This window comes from Tenrec ecaudatus, chromosome 7, assembly GCF_050624435.1.
Source record: "Tenrec ecaudatus isolate mTenEca1 chromosome 7, mTenEca1.hap1, whole genome shotgun sequence".
Lineage (NCBI taxonomy): Eukaryota > Metazoa > Chordata > Mammalia > Afrosoricida > Tenrecidae > Tenrec > Tenrec ecaudatus.
In genome coordinates this window covers 115276155-115300891 of record NC_134536.1, presented here as the reverse complement: position 1 = coordinate 115300891, position 24737 = coordinate 115276155, and the positions used below count along the sequence as shown (strand labels likewise).

At 37.7% G+C, this 24737-nt stretch overlaps 1 protein-coding gene across 2 annotated transcripts in view; it reads right to left on the bottom strand.

Annotated features, from left to right (window-relative positions):
• BMP5 (bone morphogenetic protein 5) overlaps nt 1-24737 on the bottom strand; it is a 119539-nt gene that overhangs the window by 55617 nt on the left and 39185 nt on the right. For both annotated transcript variants that reach the window (XM_075554050.1, XM_075554051.1), the window contains exon 2: nt 7759-7951. In XM_075554050.1, coding sequence (XP_075410165.1) covers nt 7759-7951 — 193 coding nt within the window. The remainder of the gene's footprint in view (nt 1-7758; nt 7952-24737) is intronic.

The window sequence follows — 24737 nt, the reverse complement described above, 5'->3', positions numbered from 1 at the left end:
TCATTAATTTATCAAGGGTCCACAAGGGTGGGAGGGGAGGGGAAAAAAGAGGAACTAATACCAAGGTCTCAGGCAGAAAGAAAATGTTCTGAAAATGATGATGGCAACAAATGCACAAACGTGTTTGATACAATTGATGTGTGAATTGCCATCAGAGCGGTAAGCCCCCAATTAAAATGATTTATTAATAAAAAGAATGAATGCTTGATATACTTCACCAGATAAGCAATCATGACCAGGGTAATAGTTTCTGAAAACAGCACGGATTGCATAGTTAGAAATATCAGCTACAACCATGTGAGCAGTGGCAAAACTGAGTTATAATATTCATGAGTGTTTCTTATGTAGATATAAATGTACACATATATATTAACCAAATTGTGCATATATTAACCAAATTATGATTATTTATTAGTTTCTTTTTATCATCTTTTTTACAGAGTGCTGAAAGTAGTTAACTTCTGTTCTGGATTGAACTACATCTCCCCTAAAAGTTGTGTTGTAATCCTGAACTTTTATTCCTGTGGTTATAACACCATTGGGAATGGATTGACTTTGCCATGCTAATGAGACAGGAATAGCGTAGTAGATGCCTCGGGTCAATCAATTCTGAGATATTAAAGACATTAAAGAGCCAAAGAGAGATAGGTAAGATGGAGGTCAAGCTCCATGAAATATGCATGGAAGCCAGAAACAGCAGCTACAGAGACAAGGACTGGTCCCCCAAAAGCCAATAGAGGGAAAACCTCCTCCTAGCTCAATGCATTAAATCTCGACCTGTTCGACTTCTAAACTGTGAGCTGTACTAGATAGTGAGGCAAGCTTAGATTCCAATCATTAAATTACAAGATGAAAAAGGAGTAGTGGGGCTTACTAACAAAGGAATCACCATCATTCAAACATGAGTAAAAATGGAGCTGCATTATTTTCTGTCATGTTTTAGAAGTTTTATATGCTATAAAAGGTATGTGTGATGTCCAGTTTAAAAAGGTGGACTATTGAGGTTTTATACTTTGATCATTGAGCTAATCTGCAACTACAAATCCCAGATACAGTTTTTTCTGTTTGTTTCTAAGTTATAACAGGCCATAAGAGAAATTTGCACAAGATTTAGAAAGTGGAAATGAAGCCACAGCCAAGTTTATGCTGGGAAGTTTGGTCCAGCGCCAGGCTTCCCTGCCACTCAGGTATGTATTAGTCTTTGATCTGCTGGATCATCCTGTGATGGTGGGAAACTGGTGGACCTGCATCTTCTGCAGTTCCCACTGGATCCCAGCTCCATCAGTCCTCCCAAGCACTGGCCTACCATTATTGAAGCTCCAGAGATTCCTTCCTTTAGCTTTCCCGCATCCTGCGCCAAGGGCAAGAGCAGTTGGTGGTGAAGTACACCAGCTTCCCCTACCGGTCATCTTCTGTCATCGAAGTTGGAGGCTCAGAGACAGGGGAGTGACATGTTTCTAAGTTGTTCTTGGACATCCAATTTAGCTTTGTAGAATTTAGTTCTCATTGTTTTCACCTCCACGTCTATTTCTCTTTCCAATGCCTGTGCTACATTTTAAAAAATCCATCAACAGTTGCAGAAGCAACAGCCTTACATAAACCACTTTAACCACCTTCTCATTGTTACAAAAAGTCAGATCCTGTATCTCATATGACTCATAGTGATCTTGCATTCTGATTGAACACTAACAGATTTACTTTCCTAGTAGACATATACTATATATTAATAAGTCTGACACTGTGAATCACTGAGGAAAAGGCAAATATACAATTCGATAGAAGGATATTATTAGTGAGTGGTTAACCCTAGGATGGTCGATTAAATTGAGAGGATGTGATGGCATAAAACTGCAGGGAATTGAGAAGTGAATGATATGCAGGGAAAAATTGAGAATAAAATGAAAGATCTATATTAATAGGGTCAGTAAATGGCAAACAGAGACAAGAGAAATGATGTAGAATTTGGGGCAGTACAATAAAAGGGAATCAGACAGGAGTATTTTAGGACCCATTTATATTCATATTTAAAAGATTTTTTAAAACTCATTGCCATCTAATTGAATCATAGAAGTGGAAATCCTCATCTATTCCCCATGGAATGGCTGGTGGCCAATTCATAAACACTGTGCTGTCAGGATTCCAGAATTTAGAAGACACCTTAAAATATGTCAACATTAGCAGCAATGTGCATAGGCAACAGAAACATTTCCAAAGTAACTATAAGTTTGATGACCTATCTATAACATGATCTTAGAATTCAACTGTGATATTTCTTCATAAATGAGGCTACTTTTTAACAAGGGGAATTAAGTAAAGCATTGTTATTTGGATGAGACCTTGGATGGAACTGTCATTGAATTTATTTAACAATTTACAAATTGTAAATACAGAGTACATCATTTTTATGAATTTTTTGAACATTTAATTGCCAAAATTTTTGCTACGAAATCATAGAAACTTTTAGAAAACAAAAATATCAGAATGTGTATTTATTTACTCTTGACATGCCCTCCATATTGGTCTATGCTTCATGAAGGTGGTGTTTGATTGTGTGGTTGGTTACTTGCTGCTCTGCTCACCACCTGGCCAGCACTTTGAGTCCACCAGCTGTTTTGGGGAGAAACTAAGGCTGTCTGTTCAGAAACCGTAAGGAGAAGTTCTACTCTCCCTTCAAGGGTCCATGTGAGTTGGAAGGAGTTTGAAGTTGATGGCAGTGGGCTTAGGCAACCTATCCCCTGATAATTATTTGCTCTTCAATTCACATCACATCCAAAAGGCATCCCCAAGGATATCAAAGTGTGTTCCTTTTAAATGCTCATTGTGTTTGGGCAAGAGTGGAATTCTCATAGAACCACCTTTGCCACCACTGATAAAGGAGTCAGTACATTGCTATCAGGCAGGGGTGTGGGGGGGGGCTTGATGGGACTTTCCTGGGCTCTTTCTCTCTAATGCAGTTTTCCATTTAATTCTTTGTGTCCTCCAGGAAAATCTACTACCATTATACTTTTGGGATCATCCCCAAATAGTTTCCACAAACTTCTGAAGTGATGTCTCTCCTTTAACCCTACCTGGTCCAGCAAATTTCCTCAGAGTCACTATGTTAGGTGAATTGTTGAAGGCACCCTAGCCATTCTAAGATGAAGGGACTTAGGAGAGAACCTGTCTGCCACCACTCACTGATATCAGAGACCTGTTTAAACACGTTTTGTTCCAAAGAAACCCGGGCGCATGTGCCTGGAACCCCAGTAGCTATATTGTGGACTTAGGCTTGAATATACTGTGCTAAACCTAGTAGCTATACTGTGGACTCCGGCTTGGATAGACAACAATACTTTCAGTACATGAGGGGAGAAAATCACATGAAAAAAACTACCAGAGAAGTGTATGGATTTGCATAAGCAACATTAAGAGGTAATTAAAGAGGAATATTTGGCAGGTGATCATGGTTTCGATTATAGATGTGTTTATGTTGGTCTACACACCAAAAAGGAAGGCCTGGTGATCTCTTTACAAAAACTAGTCATTGAAAAGCCCGCAGGGCACCATTCTGACACACATGAAGAACCCTACAGCGTCTACACCACGTCAACTACAACTACATCAACGTATGCGCTGTGTGTGTGCGTGCGTGTGTGTGTGCAGATAACAAAGAAAGAAGAGGGAGAAGAATCAGTTAACCATGTGTGCCTCTACTGTCTACTAAAGAAGCAATAAAACGAGCAATTCGGAAATTGATTAGAAGGTGCCCAGATAAAATGTGAAGGATCGGTGGCAACACTGCTTCGGTTCCATCCAGGAAGTACGGAATAGTGCACCGACATTTCCCCAGCCCCAGGTCTCTCGTCACCAGCGCAGCTCTGTGCAGCTCCTTTGGTCTCTGAGTAGCTAAACTCCAGGAAAAGGACAATGGAGACCATCCAACGACAGGGCCTACATCCCCTTCTGCATATTTCAGACACAGAAACTATCAGATCATTCGAGGAACTTGCCCCGCTAGTACTTAGTATATTAAAATGGAGCTACACCTTAGGAAATGATATTCTCTCAGGTCTATGACGCCACACATTTCTCTTATAAGGAGCTTTGACTTAGAAGTGTTCGAAGTTGATTTTTTTAAGCTGATTGACCTTTTCAAATGGTTGTCCTTTATATTCCCAAATGAATGTGAAATTATAAAAGTATCTGGTAACGTCATTGCATCTCAGTTTTCAAAATATCTGATTCTATGTTGAATTTACACTTTCAGGTACAACTTGTGAAATGGTACTATTCAATGAACCTGAGTAACCAGAATGGCTGAAAAGGAAAAAAAAACAAAAAACATTTAATCCTTATTACAAAAAACGCAATTACTTTTCTCTCTGTGGGTTTAATTTTAATTACCAAGCCACCTTTAGTATGTAAGAAATTGCATATTGACCATAGTTAAGCAGGCCTGGTGATGTAGTGACTACCCATGGGGCTACTAACCACAATGTCAGCAGTTCAAAACCACCTGGAGCCCTGCTGGAGATGGATGAGACTTTCTACTCTCCAGCGTTAAACACAACAAAACCCACGCCTACTACTATATCATCCCACAGTTCTTAGCTTCAGCTATGTCTCAACAAGGACCACTGAGTACCTGCACAGGAGGGCCTTTCCTTCAACAAGAAACAAGGAAGGGAAAAGATCAGGTGGAGAGTCCAGTCACTCTTCCAGCCTCCGAGTGAAGGAGCACTACACCCAGCACATGTTCCTAAAAGCTATTTTAAATTGTGTTTCTTAGAATCCCAAAGAGAAAAATAATCTGAGAAAAAATAATTGATAAACTGCACTGTGATTCCAATTGTTTCTAGTTTTAGGTTTACAGTGAAAATCTTCGAATAGCGGAGGGTTTCTCTAATCTCACGTAAACGGAGAACTATGGATATTCTGGATGGAATAATGACTGGTGGAGGGAAGGGGTGTCTTTTCCATTGCTAAATGTTTCACAGAGTCCCCACCCAGTATTTATACACACTAACACCTTCCCTCCCCGTAACAGCCCACAATATTGCTACGCATTGCTAAATGTTTCTGAGGGTGCAAAATAATTGCCTCAGCTTAGGATCACTGAAAGAGCTCATGAGCCCTACAAATTGAGAGATGATGTCTCAGACCATCTTGAGTGTGCTGTGCTGCAGCGTTGCTCTCAAGGGCCCTGGAATCCTCCTGAGTAGAACGTGCCATGGACATTTTTACGTGTGTTCACAGAAGAATCACAGATCTTAGAGAAGGAGGAGAGAGATGATATAAATATGGAACTGACTGTGAACTGGAACGATGACAGCTTAACTAAACTTATCCAAGCCAAGAAGGTGACTAATGACATTTGCCAGGTTAACATGAAATGTTTTTACCATGGAGTATAGACATTTATAATCATAGCAGATCATTAAGAAAATGGTGAATTCTATATAGTACATTTTCTTTAGGGAATATCATTTATCTATTAATTCCATTTTTCCACCAACTTTTTGAAGCCCTCTCGCGGGTACCTACACCATTTAGGAACATTTTAATTCATCTGTGAAAAGTTTTAACACAACGCCACAAACATAGTTAAACCAAAATTCTAAACCTGTAAGTATGGCCATCCAGTGGAATTCCCAATCATGGTGACCCTTACCAACTGAATAGAACTGCTCCATAGGCTATCCCAGGCTATAAATCTTTACAAAATCTAACTGCCATAGGCTTCCCCACAGGATGACTGGTGGGTTCCAACCACTGACCTTCCATTTACCAAGTGAACACGCAAGCATTACACCACCCAAGGCTGCTGGATACGTTTTTAAAGAAAACGAAAACAAACCCACTGAGCTTCATCTTTCTTCCACAGAGTGGTTGGTGGCTTTGAACCACTGACCTTGTGGTGATCAGCCCAGTGCAACGCTACTCAAACTCAGAACTTGGTGCCATCAAGTCACAGACTAGTCACGTGACTAGTCGCATGACTAGGGCTCATTAGATGAATGAACGCTGGCTGTTATTACTAGTAGAAATACTGACATTGGTAACTTCGGTATTGTTTAACTTACATACATTGTGAACATTTTAATGTTTAGAAATTCTTCTAAATTATGTTTTTTTAATTGTCTAGGAAGTTCCTACTCATCTCAAAAGGCCCAGCTCACAGGTGAATTTCTCTCAGTGGGTTTCCATAAATTTTCTCATTTTGCCACCAAAGAATTCATTTTTCCTCCACTTGTATTTCCACAACACTTAGTGTATACTTACCTCATAGTGCTTAGCACATTGTATTTTAGTTATTAAAGTCTGTGTGCGGCAGGCCCACCACAGCCGCTGGCCCCCAGGCTATGAGCCTTGAGGCCTGTTTACTTGGCCTTATGTTCCCTGGGCTTGCCACATGTGAGGCGATCAACAAAAGCATGCTGAACTCTGCAGAATTATCTGGAAAATTCAATCATGTGGGAAACCTCATTTCCCAATAATGCCAGATATATGAGGTGTGACTGAAGAGCAATGCCTTACATATAGAATTTGAGACTGTCAGCCTTCTATGAGAAGATTCAATAAGAGACATGATGCAAAGTGTGTGGACGATATTGCCAAGAAAAAAGGCTGAATAAATATCAGAGCATTCCTTTGAATTACATACATTTAAATATAAGTAAGGTTAAATGAGAGAGGTCGGAGTTGGTTGGAACACACAGCAATTTTGAGAGTTTTAAGTCTCATTAAGGTAAATAGAGGGGAAAGAGATGACATAATGAATTCGCAATTTTTCTTTTATTTGATCCTATAACACTGTCAAAGAATTCATAAACTGGGTTATTCATAAACCAGATGAAGCATTAAATGCAAAACTATAAAACATCAGCCTATATTACCACCAGGACCTCTAACCCCAACAGTCGTAAGCAATCCCTTCGAGGAAGGGAAATGTGTGTGTGTGAGAACGTGGACTCGTTGTTGATGGTACTGCAGTCCTGGGGGCAGGCTACACTCATGCTTTATTTGTTCCTGAGTGTATAACTCAAAATAAAAAGTAGAGAGCAACTGCGCATTTGTTAATAGAAGCTTCAAGAAGTGGCCATAGCTTGGAAATTGACTAGAGGCACGAGTGTTTTGTTTAGTTTTTCCTTATCCTTTAACTATATTTTAGTTGGTAAGAAAAAACTCGAAATAGCAAATAACCAAAACTGAAGAGCATTTGCTCTAAAGTGAGCTTTTCAAGTTGAAGTTACTTTAGCTTTAATTATGGTAATATTATAGGAAAATGAAGTATTTCCACTAAATCTCATTGGTGTTTTATTTTTGTTTCCCCTTTTTCAAGGAAGTCAAGTGAAGGTTCCAAGTTATACAGCAAGTGCCCCATAATCTGAGATATTAATTATATAATTATGCCCCATCAATCTGAGATCAACAACAGCAAGTATTTATCCTCAAGAGGGACTGTGTGGGGGTAGAGGCGGGTGGTGAGAAAATGCCTTAGATAGCATAAGAAAGGCTAAAAATCAATTATTTTAAAATTCTGAACTTTCTTTCTTCTCTCTTTTTAAAAACATCAACAGCCATCCATCCCCCCCCCTCACTCCTTAGGGGAGCTCATTGTGAGGGGGCATGAGGCCCTTCAGTGCACAGACTGGGGTCATCGGTGGAGAGAAGTTGTGAAAAACAGATCTGTGATCATTACTTCCCTGTGTCACTGTAACTAGCTCTGAGTTCCACTGCATCAAAGGGAAACAGATTTTAATAGAGCACATGGGTTACCTGTTTGCGTACTCCTTGATGATCTGATATATACTAATCTTAATTGTTTCATTTTCAAATCGATTGTTGCTCCGATCCTTGTATATCCGGAATTCAGCGGCTGTCACAGCTTCTCCATGAGGAATTTGAGTAAGATCAAATCGAAATTCTTTGTAATGCCTTCGTTGGTGAGAGAAATCCTTGTCTCTTTCAACTAGGGAAAAATCAGGGGGAAAGGAAAAAGTTAGTCTTCTATAAAATTTGAAAAATAATGGTCAAGAGCTTCAAAAATAAAAACAAACAGGCAGCATATTCGAACACTGGGAAACACCAAAACCACAGGCTCAAACGTGCTTCCAGCTAAAGGAAATTCCACAAACCAACAACCTTTAATTCCCAAAGAAAAATAAATAAATAAATGAAAATTTTTAAAACTGTGGTTTTATACAAATTCCAGAATCCTGACTGGAAAGGTTATCCAAAAACATTTTGAAAGTGAAGGTTGTAAAGTGATTAGTAATATGTATCAAGTACCAGAACACAGAAAGTTTCATACATGAGCTAGGACTATGCCGTGTGCCCAGTGAAGTCAGAGGTAAAATTTACCAAGATGCCAGAAGGAAAACAGGAAGGAGGGCTGAGGAAATTCAGGAACACACAGACTTAGTTTATGACCTCTCAAAGGTCAAATACATTCACCAAATGCATTTGCAGATGAAAGGTTATTGTCAAACTGTCTTCCTCCAAAGAATTTATTTCTGTTCAATATTCTTTTTAAAAAATGAAAATTTATTTGCATAAACTTTTATAAATGTTCAGTACAACATCCTTAGGCCTGCTGCCTGCTTCCCAAAGACCTCTGCTTGTTTTGCCTTAGAATTTAAAATGCACGGTCACTGCGTAGATGCCAACTCATAGCGACCCTGTAGGACAGGGTAGAACTCAAAACAAACCAGAGAACTTCTCCTTTGGGGATATTAAGAAATGTTGAGGAATTTAGAGCACCGAGTATCAGGCAACTCATTATATAATTTTGCCTTGTAAATCAATGAGTTATCTGTTACAGTCTATATCCAGTGGGTACCAAAAACTTTCTTAACAAACTCTTCGTTTAAAGAACTGATTTAAATAAATATAATGTAAATTGTTGGATTTTAGATTCTCAGTATTGGCTGTTGTTCAGAATCTCTGTTACCCAGGATAGGATTTAAAAAGTTCTTGGGGAAGTGCTATGGCAAGGTGTTACAGCGTTACAGGCTACCGCGCTTCACTTGAAAGCATCCAAGGGCATTTATTTTGTTACATAAAATTAAAGAATGTCTAAATTAGTTGCCATAAAGTTCAAAATCTTAATTAAAAAAAGAACTGTCTTTAGGATATTAATCGAACTTCCCTAGATCTATATGAAACAGGGATTCTACACACGAAGTAAGATTTGGGCAAAGAGAAGAGGATCGTGGTCTTCCAGGAATGACTTGGGGAAGCCAGGGTTACTTTATCTCCACAGACCAGGGCCAGGGTGGTTTCAGTCCAGAGGAGATCATGATAATGGAAGCCAGAGCTTCTTGAAAACGATTAGTTGATTTATTTTCCTGAAGAGTAGGAGATGGCAGAGATGACACCTTCATTCACCAAAGAAACCCCAGTATATAAAAGCCGTAAACTACAGCTGGGGTTGTGATCGCCCTTTGGGATGTGGCAAGGATGATGCGTTCAGACTGTCAGGTTCACATGAGCACACATCACACACCATCAGAAAGTTTCATTTCAAGGTATCTTATATTGGCCGTAAAAGAAGTCCATTCTGGAGGATCGTGAATCAATAAGTCAGGAAGATAACACTGTGGTTAGAAGGTTATTGGAATCTCTTCTCTGGCTAAATATCTGCCGACAGTAGCAGCACAGACTGCTGTGACCACACCTCTGTCCTCTGTCTCTGTCCATTCTCTTGGCCGAGCCATAGGAGACGGAGAGTAGGATAGAATTGAAAAACCCACAAACTGGATGTGCATTCAGGAGTATTAAAACTGGACACAGATTTTGCTTTCAGACAACTAAATTTAGCTCCATGTGTGTTTGTTCTTCTCTAACGCAACCTTTAAATGCCCAAACCCTGGCGGTGCTTTCAGGAAGTTGGCGGTTTAACTTCCCCAGCTACTTCAGAGGAGACAGACGATGCTGTCTGATCCCATAAAGATCCCAAAACCCTTCCCTTGGTCATTATCAGTCCGAATGGATTCAGAGCAAGAGGTTCACTTTAAATGGAGCCAATGGCCTTGTGTAGCAGAATTTAAATATTGTTGTTAGGTGCCTTTGAGTCAGTTCTGTTTCACAGTGACCCTACATACAAATGGACGAGGAAGGGCGGTGCTGTAGCATCCTCATGATTGGTCTTTTGTTTGAGCGAGCCTGGTCCCTTTGCAAAGCACATAAAATCCTAATTTATTGTACTTCATACCACCAACTGCTGTGCAGGTTCTAGTATGACACTGATTATGACAATTAAGAAATAAAGGTATAGAGGATGAGCACTTTGTCACAGCATTTGAACCAGACATTTGGTGACACCAAGCTATTGTTCTCAGATGCCAAGATATGCTATTCCTTTCTGTCTAAATTTACTTTGTCCCATTTTATTAAGAATACATACTTGCATAAGATCTGAAAGATTGATGTAGTACCAATGAAGAACACAGCTTTTCCCCAGATCCTGGATGCTTCCTGCCCCCAACTACCATGATCCGAATTCTCCCTTGCAGGACTGGATAGGGCAGAGGTGGTACACTGGTGCATATGGGAGCTGGAGGCACAGGGAATCCAGGGTGGATGATACCTTCAGGACCAGGGGTGTGAGGGTGACTGGGTTGAAAAGGGGGAACTGATTACAATGATCCACATGTGACCTCCTCCCTGGGAGATGGACGGCAGAGAAGGGGGGGAAGGGAGACTCCGGATAGGGCATGATATGACAACATAACAATCTGTGGATTATCAATGGCTCATAAGGGAGGGGAGAGCGGGGAGGGAGGAGGGGGGAAAGGAGGACCTGATGCAGAGGGCTTAAGTGGAGAGCAAATGCTTTGAGAGTGATTATGGCAAAGAATGTATGGATGTGCTTTATATAATTGATGTATGTATATGTGTGGATTGTGATAAGAGTTGTATGAGCCCCTAATAAAATGTAAAAAAAAAATTTAAAAGATCTGAAAGATCATGTTCACAGGTCAAAAATTTCTGAAAATTTCTATATTGGCTTCAACATCATTTGGTGTAAACCCCATATATTAGCTCATGTGGAGCTGCTGAGAGGGTCTATCTCAGTGAGTTCCCGCAGGGTACAAACAGTAAACACAATAGATGGGCAGTTTGAGCTCATTCAAAGGGCTTTAGAAGAAAGAGCTGGTGATCAACATCTGAAAAATCAGCAAGGGAACCCTATGTAGCCCCGCTCTACTCTCCAACCCATGTGGTTCCCACGTACCAGAATCGCCTCTACGGCAACTGCTGTATTTATCTCACAGCCTGAACATGAATGAATAATAAAATACAACTGGACTGGAAAATAAAAAGCCTTGGTGGATGAAAAATAACAATGAAACTGCCAATGAAATATCTCGACTTGGGTCAGCAATCAGCCTCCACGGGGGAAAAAGCAGTCAAGAACTTATACTACTTACTGTACTGAGCAACATGTCTGCCAAAGACTTAAGTTTTCCAAAGCAAACACATCCCAGGTGGCTCTGACCTAAGCCAGGGTCTTTTTCAAATCCATCATACACACATGGAAGCTGAACAATGGAAAAAGAGAGAAGAACTGGTGCATTCGAATTGTGATATTGGCAAATACTACTCAATATACTATAAACTTCCTAACCCATCGTTCAGTTTGTTCCAGTACTGTGCCACCAGTTTTTAAAATACCAGCAGGTTTGCCCATGGTGAGCAGGCTTCAGCAGAGCTTCCAGGTTAAGAACAGACAAGAAAGAAAGAAGAGGAAGTCCATTTTAAGTGATTTACCACTGAAAATCCTAAAAGCAGAAGCAGAACGTTGTCTGATATAGTGGCCAAGAGGTGAACCTTTCAGCTTGGAAGGTAATCAAAATATGACTGAAGAATTGTCTCCTCAAAGGAGAGTGGATCTAATGAACTGGATAGAGTGAAGATTGTAGTACCTTTATTTGCTGATATGGAAAGACTCAGTTTGAGAAGAAAGAGCTACAAGTACCCATTAAAAATTGGATTGTAGACTCTACTATGAATTATGATTGTAATGGGATGAAAATAATCTTAAATGAAATTGAACAAATAAAGACCAATATCCTAGACATTAATGAGGTAACGTATGCTGATATTGGCCATATTGAATTACACAGTCATATAGCTTACTAAGCTGAGAATGATATTTTTTATCAAAAAGGACATTTCAAGATCAATTTTGAAGTACAATGATGTCTGTGTTACACAGAATCTACATACCTACAAGGATTGTCAATTTATACAACTATTATTCAAGTCTATGCACCAATCACTAAAGTCAGTGATAAAGAATTTGAAGAATTCTACTACCTTCTTTTATTTAATATTGATCAAACATATAATAAAAGATTTTAATCATTGATTTAGTTTATTGTGCTATCCTGGCTGATAAACACATGTGGGGTTAATTGAAGGGTGGAGGGATAAAGGGCTCAGTGAGCCTCACCTTTTGAGTTCTCGGGGCTCGGGTCTCTTGCTTTCTGATCATTGGACCAGGGTACAGCTGCCTTAGCAGTTCCCTGCTTCAGCTGGCAAGGCTCACTTACTGCAAACCATCCCCAAGTAGAAGCCACATGGACCTACCCCGATGCAGCCCTAGGTGCTGGAGCAGCCGTGTGGAGACCCCTGACAGGCCTGAGATGCTTACACATTCACTGACTAGGTTTTCCTCCTGCAGTTGGCATCACTGTGTGTGTTTTGTAAGATGGAGGAGGACTTTGGGGATTGCTGTCAGACATATGGGTTAATGTTGGACATGTGGGCTTGGGCAGCACTGGGTTGGGATGTTTTCTTGATGTGCACTTTTATATAAAACTCTCTCTTATACATGAGTTTCTGTAGATTTGTTTCTCTAAAGTACCCAGACTAACATATTATGGTGCCAGGAGTGGGGTATTAGAGCAACAAATCATAAAATGGAGACTAGATGTTTGTCTGACCTCTGCCACATGGTAGTTTCTCTTTTCTAGCCAGGGGTCAGATAAAGCCACACTATTTACTTGGTTCTGTTCTGGGGAATATATGGGAAATAGGAAAATAGAAAGTTTGTAAGCCCACTTGATTTCAGCCATTAAAATTTGATCTTTAGGTAGTTTTAGGTCATATCTGCAAAGAAAGATATGCCCCACCCAGTGCTTTGGAGAACTCAGGAACCAGTAGTCTTTGTCAGAAGCTGGAAAATATCCGGAACCATGAGGAAAACTCCTCTCTAGGACTGAATAGTATAGGGGGGCTGTGAGCAGGCTGAGATGCTTGCTAGGTGACCACCTGGATCTGCTTGTTGAGTGGAAGTGGGAGAAATGCAGCAATAAAGAGACGGGTTGAGTTTGGCCACTGACACCTGTGGACTTGGTTTACAGGGGAAAAAAGGAGAAGACGAGAGTGGGTTGACTGGTCTAAAGTTCATGACCTAAAGTTCTTAAAGCCAAAGAAAATGAAAACACCCTCATGAGACCGAAATATAACATTTAGTAGATTGCACCTGAATTTGGAGAACATCTTAAGGACAGATTGGACACATTGAAAACGAATGAAAGAAAACCCAATGAGCTGTGGGTTGACATCAAGAACGTGATACGTGAAGGATAATTAAAAAGACAGGAAAGAAAGAAAAAAGCGGATGTCAGAAGAGACTAAATCTTACTCTTGAACACAGAGTAGCTAAAAACAACTTGAAGAAATAAGGAATAAAAGCTAAACAAAAAATTGCAATTTCTAAGGGCAGCTCAAATACAAATGTACACAGAGTGTGAAAATGCCTGGCATTACAAAGCCAAAACAGGAAGAACGTGCTCAGCATATCTCTAGAGGAAACAATGAAAGAAAGAAATTAAAGCCTTGAGTTGTGAAATGGAAGGATTCTGTGGGCAAAATATGGAATGATGCAAGAAGCCCACCATATCTGGGAGAGTCAGTGAAACTAAGGGAAACTCTCAATGAGATGGATTGGCCCAACAATCAAAGGGCTCAAAACGTTCCACCAGCATAGTGAAGGACTAGACTATATATTGTTCCACTGTAAGTAAGCTCGCCATGCGTAGGTGAGCTTTAAGGACAAACACAGCAAAGACATAATATCTATATTACTGCTTTGCTGCAGAAATGCTGTGTTTGACTGGATGACACTGTCCCAGACCCAGGTTTCTGATTTTCATATGCTGCAATATATCAGCAACTAGACATCCAGAACCACATTTTCTTCATTTTGAAAGACAATACATGTGATAATTATCTGTGAAAATGGTCAGTATTCATTTTTATTGCTAACAATACATGTGATAATTATCTGTGAAAATGATCAGTATTCATTTTTATTAACAACCAAGTTTGTTTGATTTTTAAACACATGAGCAATGGCTTGAGTTTCTACTGCTCCAATCGAAAGAATGCACCTGCAAGATACAGGTAAGGACTGCATTCGTATTATACAAAATCATCAACTTTTCTGGTATCCCTTGTGAGATATTAGTATCATAAAGTGGAAAGCGAGAATTTCAGTCTCTATTATAAAATTTCAGTCTTCATTATAAAATTTCAGCATTCTAACCCAGGCTATGTAACCTAAATCCTTAAGGGAGAAAATTTTCAAAGAGTGTAATAAAAATTTATATGAAAAATAAAACACAGGATGAAGTTGCATTGCAGATTTGTCAAATTATTCACATTCTTATATTCTACTGCTTTGAATCACAGTTGTGCCAGTAAATTCCATGGAGCATGCTGGAGTGAGTCATGGGACAATATAACCTTGCACTCCTGATGATGCTCACAAGTACTTAACACGGTAATCACAGTGACCTCAAGGAGAAATGCTAGAGAGGTGACACATATTAATATTGCTGATTTAAAAATAAAAAATTGGGCAATGACAGCTAGATGGTTACAGGTGCCTGCCTCCTAAAGTACATTATACATCTTTGCTAACTGTTCTTACGATCTACAAAAGGACATCTTACTGCTCTAGGATTTGAGACCCCTGGAGAGTTGGCACATTTAACCAGTGTCTTTGTGCAGTATACAACAAAGCTGTGAGATATGCAATAGGGATCTGAACATCACAGTGTAACTAACGTCTACACACAATGCAATATCTAGTGCAGAATAATCTTCTAAGAAATATTAGTTGAGTTAATGATTGAATAGGACGATTAGAATCTAGATTTATCTTTTCTATTGTCTTCATAAAATATTAAAACTGACTAAGGTCCTACTTCACTACATCATTGATCAGAGCCTGGCCTACCATTATGTGGTCTATTTCATTTAATCCTCACAACTATACTTATGTCTATACATTTCTAAAATTTGCCCAAGAGTCCACAATCTATATTTTGAAGATAACAGATTGCCCTCAGGGTCAGGCTTTTAATCTCAAATTATCACCAACGAAACCCACATGTTCTTTTGTTGTTGTTGTTACTGTATCTAATTATTCTTTAGGATAGCTGACTCTTCTCATCTCTCCGGAGACCATTCCCCATCATGATCTTGTTACTCTAGAGTGGATGTCAGTCTTTCTAGACACTGTTTATCTTTTTTAAAACACTTAGGTCTTTAAACAAACATATTCAACTAAATATGTTTTAATATTGATACAATAAGTTATCTAACAAAAATTTTACGAATAGAGGAGTGATTTATTAATAACTCAAATTAATATACTGTGATATAATATAGAAGTAATTCTTGGTGGTGCAAGGGTTAGATGATGAGCTGCTAATCACAATGTCTGCAGTTCAAATCTACGTCACCCCAATGAGACGGTCTGCTCCTGCCAAGCTCCATAGCTTCGCAATCCCTAGATAAGGTTGTTATGAGTCAAAGTTGACTCAGTGGCTATGGGTTCCATTTTTTTGTTTGTTTAATATAATAACTACGTCAATCTGCAATGTCATACTTTTACTACAACTAGTTTTTAAAAATAAATTTAAATCACCATACCTGCCTTACCATAACCTCTTCTCCACTGAATTCTTGATCAAACACAAAACAGTAATGCAATTTTTAAAAATAAAAGATATTGCTAGTCCTTAAACATGATCTTTTAATTAGAGAAGTGTCTTTTTATATTGTGAAAATTGTAGTAAGTATTAAGCCTTCTCTTCTCTGTACATTATAGTATGTTATGACTTATTGCAAGGGCAAATGTCTTAGGAAGCTTAAAATTTAAACACGTAAACAAGGTGAAAAAGTTCAGAGGAAAAATATGTGCTGTATGTGGTACAGTGATTCATATAATATTAAATAGTCCATTCATTTAATTAATACATTACAGCAATTAAATGCCACTAGTTTCCTAATAAATGTTATTATTTCCAATAAAGCCTATACTACCAGATTAATATATTGAAAGCTATAATGCCATTTCTATTTGATGACCTTTTTAAAAAATCTCTAAAATATTACATTGTTGTTGATGTTAGGTGCCATCCAGTGTGGTCTCACTCACAGCAGCCCTGCGTTCCAAAGAACAAAACACCAGCCGGCCGCTCCCCACGCTCACCATTATGCACGCTCGTCGCAGCCACGGCGTCAGTTTATCTCAAGCAGAGCCTCCTCTTGTTCACGACCCTCCACCTTTCCAATCATGACTTTCTACCCCAGGGACTGGTCCCGCCTGATGACATGTCCAAAGTAGGTGAGATAGAGTGTTACCATCCTTGATTCTATCTAAGGAGCATGGTGGCTCTACTTCTAATAAGACAGATCTATTTGGTTTTTTGCTAGTCCATGGTATTTTCAGTAGTATTCTTGGTACTTTCAATATTAAACATTATACAAATGAATTTGACCAAAATTTGTTCAAATAAATAAAATCAAACATAAAAGCAGACAAAAACCAGAAGAGTTCACCTAAGCAGACTCAAGTGGATAAAATGACACTGCTGGCAAGAAAGCTAAAATGTAATTCTTTCTGTGCCATAAATTCCCCCTTCCTCCAGAGCGCTCACAGGTAAAGGGGTGCTGGAACTTAGAAACAAATAGAACTCGTTGTAAAATGAACTAATATATCAATCAACTTACCTTTGAAAATTGACCAAACTGATATTCATAGCTGCCAACAAATCTCACAAAAACAATAGCCAAGAAACTATAGCTAAACTGCCTTCATGCCAAGTACTTTTCTCCTATTGCCATCCCTGGAGAATGCATGCTTTGAAGATTTCCAGGCGTAAGACAATCAATATCACAAAAAGTCAGGAAAAGAAAGCTTCCTATGATATAATTGATGTATTTCAGTGGATAAAACCATTGAATATGCCCACATACTAGCATGTGGAATTATTTCTTTCAGATCAGGCCATTAAGATAGGTTTGCAAGTTTATCTGAGCTGATGGCTGGAAATGGTACGTTCTAAAGTAGACAGGAGTTCCTTTACTGCACACACACACAGATTCACTGAATATAGACCAATAACCTTTCAACAAACTCATAGCTGCCCACTAAATTACAAGTATGATTACGGGATAAGGATACTGACTTTTGTTTCTTGGGAGCACATTTTCTTGTGCCCCAAACGTTTTTATCTATGCGAAACTCTGTACCTAAATAAAATAAAAGCCTGACTATAGTAACAGAACCAGGGAAAGAGCTTATTATTATATTTTGGTTTTTAAATGTGGCAATATCAAAGCATAAATAGCCAAATTATGAGTCCAAAGGTTCACATTCCAGGATTAATGGGCTGATTGTGCAATGAAACAGGATTGCTCTTATATAAACAGCAAACCACAGCCTAAATACCCCAAATTACCAGCACTCCACAGAGATTGAACTTCTGTGCGCTTTTATTAGTGAGCTATAACAACAGAAGGTAATGACGGATTGCAGTCGTTTGTTTTTTTTTGTCCAAACAACTCCTGTGAATTATTTAACCTTTCATAGCTATGTGATAGATATATCATGGGCCGAATACTTTCAAGTCCAAACTTTAAGAGTAGAATTAATTAACAGAGGATAACGGTTTTATCTATTTAGCGATTTATCTGTCGTCTTAAGGAGATGCATTCATGGGCAATCAGCCTTAATCTCCCACACAAGAGCTGTAACTTGGAAGACGCAAATAGAATCAGTAGCTGCAAGCAAAGATATTCTCCCAGGAGTCCGGCCAGCTGTTGAAAGAATACAGAGCATTGTTTTCTGCTGAGTGCAAAAATCATTAAGAGATTACTCATGGAATTATTACTTATCTGTGTTGCATTTTAAAAGACAACTGAAGGAGCAAAGATATCGTGTGACTACCAAGAAGTATCACTTCGCAAGACATCCTTCACTGACTAGTCCACTGAGAAACATAAACGCAGTCTTATAAAGATCTATTCATTGGTCGGTTGATGCACATGCTTTCTGTGAATGGATAGCCATTCCAGAGCGTGTGGTAAACACCAGATTCCAGAAGTCCTGAGAGCCTCTTAACATCACAGCAATGTGTGACCTGAAGACAAGAAAATTGTCCCCTGGAATGTTTTGCTTCAAAGAACAACGTTGATTGACTTTCAAGTTTTCTACAGTGAAAGCATTCGTACTTTCTATCCATAAAGCCTACAGGAATACAGATTTACATAGAAGGAACATCTGAAACAATAGGCCTGAGGTTAAATAATTGAAATAATCTAAAAGTTATCTAAATACAACCTTAAATTGATTTCATGTAAATAAAACCTTAAAATGATTAATCTTAAATTAACTGAATTCTATTTAAAATAAAATGAATATGATTTTAAAACTTATGACCCAATGATTGCATATTGTTTAAAATATAAGAAATTTAAGAACACAAAGAATCTCTCCTTATGTACGTATGTGTGTGTGTGTGTGTGTGTGTGTGTGTGTGTAGCTTTAAAAATGTAGCGGAGATAACCCAACGCTCTTTCTGTCCTTGAATTAAATGATACCAACACTGAGTTCAGTGGGTATTTAGAAAACTATAATGATAACAACAGTGTATACAAAGCACTAATATGAACATTAATATGTTAATGCAGCTTAATAACTCATAAAGTACACTAAATTATTTACTAATTAAATAACACTATACTTCAAATAAATGTTTCTGTTTTTGTTCTTTTATTTGATCCAGCAAGGTAAGTTTTCCGTTAACTTCAGTGCAGATAAAAATCATTAACTTTCTCAATGTCAAAAAGTGAGTTAGCTACAAAAGCAGGAATGCTCACTACTTTCTAGGTCTGAGTCCCTCCTAATTTTATACCTCTATGCACACCAGACTTTCAACTAGTGACAACTTCCAGGGCATGCGTTGCCTCTTCCTTAACGAGGCCAAAGCTTCCTCTTAGGCCTTGCTGCAAATGTCCTCTGCTCATTCATAACATATTCCTTCCTGCATGTTCATATGTATCCCTCTCTGTTTATTATAAAAAACTTGAAACATACCTGTAGATGGAACAAAGATGTATTGACTTGTTGCAACATAGGTGTTATATTTTTGTGGAAAATTCTACTATCTTTAAATTCCATATTCTTAGGAACTTTTGGAAGCTCTCACAGATAACAAGAGGCGCCATAAGCATCTCAATAAGCTGTACTTATAATATTGACATTTCCATTTGCATTGTAATATTTTGCATCAACTCTTATTTAAGCTATGAGTGAGTAAAATTCTTGAAAGATATGTATGTTTTACTCCTTCTTATCTTTGTATTTCTCCACATATGCAAAATAAGATATTTTCTACAGGATATATTTTACACAGTAAGTAGTCATAAAAATTTAATTGACCTATCAAGTCAGCTATTTTTATTATAACAATATACGTTTCTTTATCTGGAATATGTTCTTGGTGGGCTCTAGTCATCTAGGATATGTCATCTAGTTGGCTCTAATTCATAGGTATTCTCTATATAATGTAAGGGGAATGATCTTATTGTTCTTTTTTTCACACATTCTCATTTGTTTATTTAATGTAGAAAATGTCTTTAACCTTCTTTTGTGAACAAAAGGTTTGCTGGATTTCTGTCTGACAGATTTTTGGAGATATATATTTTTCCCAGCAGTTTCATTGGTATATAATTCACATGTATAATTCAACAGTTAAATCACAATGTTCATTTTTAAAAGAATATGTTATAATAGAGTTCAAATAAATGCTGGATGGATTTCTACAACAATGGTTTGATAGAAAATCATTTTATTTACTTAATGTCTTCTTTAGATATTTCACATCTTCAAGGCAGAATGTTTGGTAAAATATACTTTGAGGGTAAAAAAATACCCCCAGCCATGAGTACCATAATATGTCCTGTCTCTGACTCAACTCTCTTTTTAGTCACTTAATTACTTTTCTGCAGAGATGTGCAATATATCAAGCACAGAAAATGTTTTCTTACTGTTCCTACTACAGGTATTTTACATAAATAGTAGAAATTTTATCTAAAATCAAATATTCATATTATAAGTTAAATATCAATATTAAATATAAACATTAAATATTAACATTACATGTAATCATTGACCTTAAATATTAACATAAGAAAATGTTCCTTACAGTCAATATACACAAACATGGTACCATGTTTAAGAAATAAATTAATTTTTTAATTGCTCAGTATTTTTATGCCAAAATATACAATAAAAATGGATTTAAATTAATCTGTGTCAAAATATTTGTGATTTTTTTATGTTTTCCTGTAAAGACACAATTATCTGGTAATCAGTTTTCATAAATATTTAGCTTGCTTGTTTTCCCAGGTGGAAAAATCTGTGCATTTTATAAACTGTATGGAAGCTAGAGGTCAACCCTTCTAATCTAACTAGATTTTACTGAATGACCTTGTGAATTCTTCTGCTCCATCAGTACAATAAAGCAGTTCATTTATAACCACCTGAAGGGAATAAAAATTAGGCAATAAGTCTATATGCTGCAAATATACTGTCCTTTACATTTTGAATGAAATGAAAGTTTTATCTACATGGAAAAGTTGTGGTCATCTGACATAAGCCCTTCAAAGGCTCTGTGGACTTTTTTCTAAACTTGCTCAATGCTGTCTCTCATGTCTTATAATTGAAAACAGACTGAGACTATCAAATGTGGTGGGTGATAAATAAGCATTAGATTAATGCCAATACTTGATTACAAGACACTTACAGGTCAAGGGTCATAGGGATTAGCTATTGTGCTACTGTGAACAGATGGCTATCAAAACCTGTCATTCCTTAATAGTTCTTCCTTTAGTATCTTCAACCTTCCTTGAATCATGTTTATTCAAAGGATTAAACTAACCTCACTCACCACAAGTGTCTCATTAGTTAGCATATTATAATTTAGCCCAACATTTTAAAAGATTAATCCAAGGCATATTTTTAGTGTTTTCTATTCTCCTTTGATAAATTGGGGAATATTTTATCCAGAAAAAAAGAATGGCATTATTCTCAATAGAACATGTTCTCTGTATTAATATCAGCAAAAAGGATTTGGTAAAAATAGATTTTTGACGATTATATTAAATATGTTGAGATGATGAAAAAAGAGAAAGGGTTAAGAAAAAGTTTATGTAGTTTGAAAAACATGAGAATTTTTGTGACTGAAATAATAAACATGTTTTTCAAATTAACTAAATTTAAATGGGTATGCTAATTTTTATGGAATTCGCTTAAGTTCAATTGTGGCGAAGTCTATTATTTGGAAACATAAGTAAACTATATTTTTTTCACCCAAATGTGCTAACTCCATGCACTTTGGTACATGGACAGAGGCCCCAGAGCACTGTTATAATGAATGATGTAGATACAAAACTATTAGAATCACTCTACTGGGCTTTATAGTATTTTTTAAAAGGGTAGGTGTCGTATTTGTTCCAATAGGACAAAGAAGGGCCCCAAGTGACCATCTGGGTTGGAATGTTTTGTTCACAAGGGGACATGATTATTTCTTTGTGATTGTTCTCCTGCACTAGCTTTTCAGCTTGACAACGGACGAACCATTGATTAGCTCACTACTGCATACCCAGTACCTAGTAACTATCTCAATCCATAGGGTACAGTGTGGTCAATAAACAAATTAACACAAGGTAGAGTTTCTTTGGTGTGTCAAGAGAGAGGGGAAATCCAGACCCTTAATCCTATGTTGGCCAAAATCAACCACATCAACCATTCATTCTTATATAAGCTTCGCCCATGGTGCATGTGTATAATTTTGATATATTTATTTTATATTTATATTTTTTCTATTTTCTTTGAAATAAATTCAGGTAAATAATTATATTTAACATGCTTGGCAAGAAAAATAATGTGTTCTGGAAAACATATATTCAGTTTTTGAACAGAGTATAATAATTCCCAAATCCTTTTTGATATGTATCTATGTATATTAAAACATTAATACTTGTAATCTTAAAATATGTGTTTGACATATATGCATATTTTGGTAACATGTTGACAATATTACATCTAAAATGTTGAGTTCATTCAGTCCCCTTCAAAAACGTTTTGTTTTGTGAGTGGCTTTTTCCTTTGACTGTTTTAACAGCATTTATATAAAGCAAGCTATGTAACATCATCTGTAAAAGTGAGCATTCATTCCATCAGACTTTTTAGTTACAGATGAACACTGGAATACATAGCATATGATTTGCTTATCATCCCTTCCTAGTATATTATTGATTTATTAGTTAAATGACTATAATGTATGAAAAGATGATTTCTATAATTGGATACTCATAGTCTCATTACTTCAGACCATGTGCTAGATTTTTAATAAAGAGAATAACAGGTGTCAGATTCAATAACGAAATCACATGCTTTTCCCACATGTCACTGAATAAACCCACATCATGATCAGAGTCCAGGGATGCCTCGCGGTCTCAGATGACAGAGGATTCATAGGAACATTCTCTCGTTTTGCTTGATCTGGTTTCACACTCCTGGGCTTTCCCTTTGAACGGGGAGTTCAGGTCGACCAAAAAACTCAGAGCAAAATCGAGCAAATCACTGAGTAGTATCTGTTTTGGGGTTTTTTTTGGTCTAAACTATACAAATCCTCCAGCTTTCTTAAGATGCACACCTCAAAAAAACAAGTCTTTTGAGATCCATGCAAGACCATCTCATTTTAAACTCAAGTTTAATTATTTCCTGCATCCCAATATAATTTTATATTAATTATCCAATGGCCTATTTTCTAGTGTTGTGTTTAAAAATTGTACTTTCCCTTAATGTTGTCTAATAACCCAACCAACAAACCCATGTGCTGTTATGTAAGGAGTCAAATTCAGCAATAGGGACAGATAAATGGCAATCTAATTGAAACCACTCATTTTTCTCCAAACGGCTGGACAATGATGAAGTCTAGAGCCCCCTGAAGTGAGGGAGGGCATGGCCATGAAACTGTAATTAAAAGAAGAAGTTTGGCTATTAATTGTTCAGGAAACAGACAAAATCTTCACTCTTTCTTCACATGACGGGCTGCAAAGTGAGCACTCTACTCCACCTGGATGGCAGGTAAATGTCCTGCCGGTCCGTGGCAGACCAGGTGCAGCGTAGTTGAGAGAAGCCTAGCCCTGAACAGAAACCGAAGTTGCTACAGATAGACGTCCATAGTGAATGCAGAGTTCCCCGGCCTTACCCTCTACATGTTTCCTGGCGTATGGGCAGCTGACCTGTGCCTTCCAGACAAGATCATGAAAGAGATCTACCATTGAAATCTGACCCGTTAAAGACGACCACAATGTTCCAACACAAGAGCAGAGGATGAAAATCCTAAAGGACACTGAGCTGCTCCCATATGCTAAGAGCACCGAGTAAACGGTTTCCTTCTCCCACTATTGAAGGGATATCATTCAGATAATCAGTGCCCAGCAGATATCTGAGAACATTTTCTAGTTCAAAACATAAAGACCCAAATAGATATCTTTAAAAGCTGATGAAACTATGGAATTAAAAAAAAACCTTACCTAAAATGCTACCTGTGACAGTTAAATAATTTCATGTCAACTTGAAGATATATAAATAAAAGTGCAGGGTGGTATCCAACCTGTCAATCAGTTCTCACACAGCCGATGATGCCTCCTTGTGGGTGTGACCTTCTCATAAGGTGAGTCAAAGTGATCTCCCTCTCTCTCTCTCTCTCTTTCTCTCCCCCCCCCCCTTCATCTTCCTGCTGGCTGGTCACGCTGAAAGCTGCCTGAACCCAGTATATTTCCATTGAATTTGAATCCATGCAGCGTTGCCATCACTGACCTGCAATATCCCTGCATTCTGCATCATTGCAAGTGACCGTCTGAAAAGAGACTTATGGCTTAATATGAAATTTATGGACTTGAGCTGAACGGGACTGGGATGTTTTCTTGATGTATAATTACTTCTTCATAGAAAGCTCTTTCTTACATATATGTGACTGTCACTCAATTTGTTCCTCTAGCCAACCCCGTCTAACACACTACCATAATTTTCTTTAGGAGCTAAACAGAAGTATTATACCCAGAAACAGGAAAAAGCTGATATGATACTGGAAAAGGAGTATTTAATGCTAAAGTGAGTTATTGGAAACTTTTAAAAATGATAACCTAAATGAATACCTCTTTAGATAAAATGAAGTTGAGAAAGATTTTAAAACAGAGAACATTAGTCAAAAGGGGAGGGGGAAAAAAAGAAAATTCCAAAATTAGCCAAACACATAAATTATACTGACTCTATAAAGAGAAAATGTGTTGGAAGGGGTAATCATTAACGAATGAATCCATTTCTTGATCCAAAGTCTACAAAGTTTCAATTTGAAAAATATTGCTATGTGCCC